We start from the raw sequence: 7,496 nt of genomic DNA, 5'->3' as shown, positions 1-7,496 counted from the left end.
CTCTTCAAAGAAATAGGATTTTTATTCTGCTGGTAAGTAAATAAATCGCACGTGAAAGTGCAGGGGGTTTATCCCACCCGTGGCTTCTGCAGGGGATAGATACGGGCGTGCGGCAAACTCCGAACTCCACTCACAAAAGGGGCAAATGTCACGGTTCTTCCCTCTCCAGAAATCTTTCCGTGAGAAGATGTTATTCTGTTTTCTCCCTGTCTATGGATTTCCTATGAAAGACAGATTACAAGTGCGTAGAGTGCACCGAACATGCCCATTACTGCGGTAATACTAGTGTTTAAGGCGTTTAATTGTTCGGAGCCCATTTTTATCCACAAACGGGAGGTGCTTGTTTAAAATGTTACAAGGACAAGGTGGAAACCAGCACTTAGGAAGTCTTAGCGCAGCAGAGGTTCTTCTGTAGTCACGCATGCACACACGTGCGCACACTCGTGCACACGCACACAAAGCAAATGGATGGCAGCTGCGTGGACTTGAAATGAGCGGTCAGAGAAGGAGGAACAGCCGTGGCTAGCAAAGTGGAGTCTTTCCATCCCTGAAGGCCAGATCCTTGCATGCTTTGAGGTACCTCCTGTATGCCGTTCTTCTTGGCTCAGGGTTTGGCTTCCAAGACAGGGAGTGAGAATCTGTCCAGAATTACACATTTAAATCGTGACTTTTAAAGCTGGGGAGAAATATAAAGGCCTTGTAAAAGGAAAACTGTGCGGACTTTATTGATAGCATATTAGTGCCATCTAGTGTTCCCCATTAGTATATTGGCCTTCGCATTTTCTTACTTGAAAAACATTTCTGTTGGTCATTGGGGGACCTCTTAATTTGCTCCTGCTCTAAACAAATTCAGTGGGTTAGTGTCCAGACTCGGTCTTCCTGGAGTGGGCATTGGTTGGCATTTGGGATAAGAAGATGCTTGGCATTTCTTCCTCCGGGGGAAAGGTTCCCAGGATGTCCTCTCCTGTCTCCTCACCCCCGATCCCTGTGTGCACGCACGCGTCAACCCCCAGACTGCTCTGAACGCACAGCAACCTCTAGCATCTCTAAGTCCCAAGTAGGTGACAAAAGCCACAGCTTCCAGGTGGAGGTGGCTAGGGTTAGGCAAGTCGGCATCTCCATGCGCTATCCCAGCACTGTCTGGCAGAGAGGTTGGTTGTGAGGGGAGTGGGAGGGTGTGCGGATGAAGGTCCTGTAGCAGTCATGCTCTTCTTTCCTACCACGGTATTTGAATGACAAGACAACTGAGAAGCCTTTCAGGGAAACCTAGGGTGAGGAGTGTGAAAGACCCTTAGTTTCACATTTGCTAATGGGTTGAAAAGAACCCACTTGGCCATCCTGCAAGGCAGAGGATGATTATGATGTCTGTTTTATACATTAGGAAGCTCTGGTCCAAGGAAGCTGAGTTCTGGATTTTTAATGCCGTGTGCGGACTCTCACGTGCGTGCATGCAGAGCTCTGAAAGTTATGCAGCTAGGGTATGCGTGCGGATGTTAGGACTGCAGGTTTTGTGCATGTTCCAAACCATTTGCAACCGACCCAGTTTGCAAAAAGACCACACATTTCAGGAGCCAGGTTCCCCGATGTTCCTTTCCTGCAGCGAGTGGTGCAGAGTTTCACATTTGTCCCCTTTTCTTTTAGCTTGCAGTACTCCACCTGTCAACATGAAAGTTCAGCCTGTGAACAAAACCGCCTTGCTAGTGACCTGGAACCAACCTGAGATTATCTACCACCCTCCCATTGTGAACTATATGATTTCCTACAGCTGGACTAAAAACGAAGATGAAAAGGAGAAGACTTTCACCAAGGACAGTGACAAGGACCTGGTAAAACTACAGCATCAGCTATTGCCATTAGTCTTAAGCAACTCTCACTGTATCGTTCTCAGTAGGAAGAGGTAGGGTAGGAGGGTGTTGGCTGCAGGAGTGAAAGGTTAGGTTTTCATTTGTATTCATTATGTTAAAAGACTCAGCATTTGTTGAATGCTGCAGACCAGTCTCCCCAGGACGCCGCTATGAATAAGCTGGCATGAGCATGAAAGGAAAGAGGTTGGCAAATTCCTTTCCATGTGCTGGGGACTCTAGCTTGAAACCACTCTGAAAACCTTTTGGCTGATGTTCAATTCATAGATCTCCAAAGTAAAGGCCTGATCCTGAAAAGTGCCTTGCTGGGCTAGAGCCTACCACTGTGCAATACTCAGCTGAAGTCCATCGGGACTGTCTCCTAGTAAGCACTCCCCGGGTAGCATCGCCAAGGGCACGGCCTAGGCGCGGAGCGTACAATGGCCTTCGCTCCACCGGCAAAAAAGGAAGTGCTTGAGATTCCTCAGCTGCTGATCAGAGGAGTCTCGGAGAGAGGCCGAACCTTTCCAGCAGAGACGGAAATACCAAGCCGTCCCCTCCATTTGGGACTGGATCTTTGTCATTCTTGTCCAAGTGCAGTCCTTGCTTCCACTAGTCTTTTAACATTCTCTGCATATAAAATCAAAGTGACATATTCAGGTTTGAAAGGCCTCAGTTTATTGTTAATCAAAGAAAGGCTCTGCAATAATGAAATCAGTAATTGTATATGCACATGAAAAATGCAGCAGCAGAGAGTGAAATTCCTAACGACTGTTATCATTTTTTTTTTTTTTTGAAATACACAGTCCTCTGGGCCCATTCAATCAGTTATAGAATAATACTTCTCTTATTCCCTTAGATGAAGATTCTTTTACTTCATTTCCATTTATATTTTCAATTTCCCCACTAGACATTGTTATCTGGGTCACATTAGGGAATGATGTGCTTCACGAAATCAGAGAGGAATCTATTGAAAGACACCCAAGGTTATGATGTATTATAACCTCTCCCTTGTCATAACTTCATGCTCTTAAGGGAGATTTTTTTTTTATCAGCAATCAGGATGGAGTACATTAATCGGCAAAAACGATTGAGGGACAAATGCAATGTCTAGTTTTATGTAAGAAAACAATTAAATGTGCAAAGAATGCAATGAAGGGCTAGCTTGAAGTGAGTTGCCCTAAGCCCCCCGGCTGGAGAGTGGGGTCAGAGGTGACGGACACAGCCCTCATTTAGTTGGGGAGCACGGGTGAAAGCCACAGCAGATAAACACCCTTTGACAGTGAAACAATTTGCTCTCAAAGGATTGTGGAAGAGACAATTAGGGAAATCCAATTACCTGCAATGTCTTAGGCTAGACTGGACTGTGCAGTAGTAAAAAGTGCGCTAGCATTGCAAGCATGGGGATGCAGCGTGGTCGATGCTCATCACTCCCAGGCAGGCATGGGCTGTTCATGGGGGCCAAGGAGCACATGGAGAAGGAGCGGCTGCATAGCAGAGCAGCCCCTTGGACGCAGTAGCATGCCTGTGCAAATACCTCCGTTGCGGGAGGGCCTGGAAGATGATTTCCAGCGTGGCCACGGGTGGCAATCTTCCATCGTCATTGCATGCAGGAAACTGCCGCAACTGTCGCTGTTACTGCAAAACGAAGCTCCTGGCCTCGATACTGTGCTGGCTGTTACTGTAGAAGGGGATCAATGAGAATTGCCCCTTCCCACTACAGAACTTCGATTTTCATTTGTAAAAGGTCAGGTACCTGATTTGCAGTTTCTCAGAGCAGAGGGAAGAGCAGCACACATGAAGTGAAAGGTAGCGCGGGGGCGAATGCACTTTGCAACTTCTCCCTTGTCTGGAGAGGCAGCGTGAGCTCTGCGCACAGCCGACGTCCCGCGTCCTTGACCGGGTGCTCTGCACAGGCTTGACGGCTCCCCGCTAGACATAAGTTTGCCCCGTGTGCCATGCAAATTCTGTGTTAGCGCCGTGCTCTATATGTGACAAATTGATCATGCAGAGTCCTTGTGGGGGGAAAAAAACTGAATAACATCTATTTTTTTTAAACAGAAAGCCATCATTAGCCATGTCTCACCTGACATCCTTTATCTGTTCAGAGTTCAAGCAGTGTGCCGAAATGACATGCGTAGTGACTTTAGCCAGACAATGCTTTTCCAAGGTAAAAAACCAAATTCCTTTTCAAATGACACGGCTCTTTTTTCTCTGTTTAACGTTCTTCTTGCTGCCCTCCCTGTCTATGTGGAATAATTTTACCAGCAGTTTGAGTGTTTCTAAACAGCACTGGTTTCCCAACACCAGCCGCTGGAGTTAGTAAAACTCTTATTCAGATAAAGGGGACTTTCCTTGCAGTGTCTCTTTGGGGATAGGTTGTCTGCAATTGCTTCCCCTTTCTAGCTCGTCAAAACCTGGATTTAATAATCCTGCAAGGCCCATTTCTTGAGCCCAGGTTTTCCACAAGATTGAGAACCTTGGATTTGCTGAATACAACAAGCCCTTCCTGGTACTAAACCTGATTGTGTCTGTGTGTCTGTGTGTGTGTGTGTGTGTTAGTGTATAAATCTGGTCTAATTGCTATTTTTGAAATGGTGCACATGAGCTTAGAGAGTGCTGATCAGCATATTTTGCAAATCTGAGCATAAAAATGCAGCAGCTCTTTTTTTTTTTTTTTTTTAAATCAGCCACTGGCTAATTACTTTAGCAAATAAATCAAATCTAGCAGGGTTTGCTGCTGTGCAATAGGAATTCCTGCAGCTGCATTCCTCACGTAGCAAGGGTGAGGCCTGGCGAGTTCGTAGGAGGCGAAGGATGGCAGAAGACCCGGCCTGGCCAAGGCAGCCCTGTGCCTGTCCGCTGTGCACCACCTCACTGATTCCCCAAACACAAATATAAATCAGGGGTAGAGGTGCCCGTGGAGCCCTCCTCCATCAGCTGCTGCCACGTTATTCTGGTGCCATGTCATCAGTGTGAGATCATAGAGAGGCCTTTCAAGTGGCAAAGGTTTCCTTTTTTTAACTTTAAAACAGAACTGCTAACGCTCCCACCTTCGTCCACTGCTCACTTTGCTTTTTTGGGGGTGGCATAGAAAGCACAAATCCCTCCATGGTGGGCACCTCTGCACAGGAGAGAGACTTAGCAAGGCAGAAGTGAAGCACCGTCTGCCAAGGGCTGGCTCTCAAGAAAAGCAAAGAGTTAAATCACTTGAGTCAGATGTAATCTACCGAACAAATTAACAGAGACATTTTTAAGGGTGACCTTTGGAGAACAGGGAGGTTTCAGACATGGTTAATCTGACAGTCCTTAACAGCTGAAGCAGTCTATGAGAAGTCAGGCAGTGGGCACAATTCACTCTGCGTCAGACTCCCCCGGCAAGCACCGTGTTCTCACCAACATCGGGGGAGAGCAGGGTGCCAGGCAAGAGCTATCATCTCTAATCAGCATCTTTTATGCTGCCTTATCACCATGGTAGCTGAGGTACCCGGATCTTGCCTGTGGCTTTGCAAGGGCAGCTTGAGAGGGAGCCGGAATCAGAAATTTGGATCCCGGTGGGCTTTAAGCAGAGACTGGTCCTGCGCACCTTGATTGTGATGCCCACTAGATCGCAGCAGAAAAGCCCCTCTCCATTACCAGCCATGCCCGTTCCACGTCGGGGTCTGCGCTGCTGTCGATAAGCAGATGCTACCATGGAAGTTTATTTGTGCTTCTCTGCTTTGCCCAAAAACCGAAATGTGCCTCCGCTTTTCAACTGGCGTCAGGATCAACGTTTTAAAATAATCCCACTTCCTGTTTCTTCACATTCTGCATTTCACTTCTGTGCTGCTAGGAACCGCGTCCTGCCAGAAACTTAACGTGGTAGCAAACGCTGACTGCTGGCAAGGGCTGGCGGTGGAATCGGCTGATTCAAATAGTGAATAAAATATCATGATTCAGTTTGGTGATGTAGATAATGGGCATCAGTTATGTTTTCTTCGCCCTGTACACATTTTTAATGATCAATAAGAACTAATGTAAAAACATGTATATGATTGTGGGCCCTATTTCAAAGGATTAAAACAAATTTCTAAATCCATCATTTACACAAAGCGGTCTCAGCCAAACGCTGATATATGTACCTAAGTACAAACAATCATTACAAAAGAGCCTGGTGTGTATTTCTGCCTGCCTCTTCCGTGCTGTCACAAACCGACAGCTCTGGGATGCAAATCTTCCTACTGCTTAGAGAAGTAAATATAATGTCAGTCCAGTTAATGAAACTCAGACACTCTGGTATTAATTCTAAATACCAGGGACCAGGTTCAGATTATCGCTGCATGAGGATAAGTTGCAATAAACAAAGGTTTAATATATTTTGAGGCCAGAAAGCGACTATGATGATCCCTGTACAAGCAAACCATATCATTTCACCTGATGTGTGGTTGAGCAAGATCATATCGTTCCTTAATCAATGCACTAAAGCTGCCACTTTCAAAGCTGAAAAAGCTGAGTGGGTAACGTGAGATGCACAGATTTGCATGCCAACAGGACTATGGTTTTAGGTGAGTATCTTCAGGCAACTGTGTCTGAAAATCCCGAACTTACTCTGGATTTACCCGTGGTGTATTTGAGGCCTGAAGGACTTAGCTATGCAAAGCAGGCCGCTTCTGGGATTTTCTGCTAGTATTTGGTTCCCAGCCTATGTGACTGCCTCTCTTCCCCATAGTCATCTGTCAGCAGGCTTGATAGCAATGGCTCTCCAGTGTACGAAGTTTTAGGCTGTCTCCACTTGCCAAGAAATGTTGTAGCAAGAATTGCATTTCAGCAGCTTCACGTTGTACCATGTGCCTTCATAATGTGCTGAACAATGACTCTTCTTTATTTCCGCAGCTAACACAACTCGAATTTTTGAGGGGACCAGAATTGTAAAAACAGGAGTGGTAAGTTGGAGACATAAATCATTGCAGCAAATTATTTACAAGCCCTGGTAAAGTGCGGCGTCACGCCCGCTAGGTGGCAGCAGGATGTTGTGAATATACCGCACCGCTGCCGTTTTGGAAGGTGTTTTGTTATTTAGACCCTAAGCAAAAGCTTTAATAGCCCAATTCAGAGATTCAAAGTTTCTACCTTTATAGCTCTGGAGTCTGAGAAACTTTTCACCCACAAGGAAAAAAGTCCAGGAAGGTTTTTGGAGGGTTTTTGGAGGTTTTTTAAGTATGTAATCCTAGCCCTGAGAGTGAGGCTGTGCTCCATTTCCTTTAATAACGAAGACGCAGAGATGCATACAGTGGTTTGGCATATGGTGATCGCTGTATCCCAGCACTGTAGAAATATTTACTGACACGTAAATTAGACCTCAGCAAGCTCTTCATTTACATTTTTTTAATTTGTATTACTCGCAGCTGTAAGCATCCGCTAGCGGCACTTAGTTTTGTATTCCAAAGGCAGAAAAATGCAATGAGTTGATGTTGTGCAGCACCAGGGCGTGCGCAGTGTCAGACTTGGGTACGGCTAGCCTTCAGTCCCCAGGAAGTCCTGGCCGTCAGTGTTTTGCATGTTGATCACATTTCCAGACTGCCCTCGAATTGGTCTAACACGTGCTCTAAGGCTGAGATCCAGGGAAGTATTTTGGTATCTAAAAACAGCACTTAGCTGGATTCCAGGGGCTGAATC

General features: G+C 46.1%; 1 protein-coding gene across 1 annotated transcript in view; it reads left to right on the top strand.

Annotated features, from left to right (window-relative positions):
• Window positions 1-7,496, top strand: part of PTPRG (protein tyrosine phosphatase, receptor type G) — a 349,654-nt gene that overhangs the window by 266,063 nt on the left and 76,095 nt on the right. Inside the window, exons 9-11 of the mRNA XM_025199043.1 lie at window positions 1,642-1,826; window positions 3,903-4,011; window positions 6,714-6,763. Of these exons, the coding sequence (XP_025054828.1) occupies window positions 1,642-1,826; window positions 3,903-4,011; window positions 6,714-6,763 (344 nt within the window). The remainder of the gene's footprint in view (window positions 1-1,641; window positions 1,827-3,902; window positions 4,012-6,713; window positions 6,764-7,496) is intronic.

Source organism: Alligator sinensis, unplaced genomic scaffold (assembly GCF_000455745.1).
Source record: "Alligator sinensis unplaced genomic scaffold, ASM45574v1 scaffold469_1, whole genome shotgun sequence".
Lineage (NCBI taxonomy): Eukaryota > Metazoa > Chordata > Crocodylia > Alligatoridae > Alligator > Alligator sinensis.
Note: the sequence above shows the minus strand (reverse complement) of the source record. Positions and strands in the feature narration are given on the sequence as shown.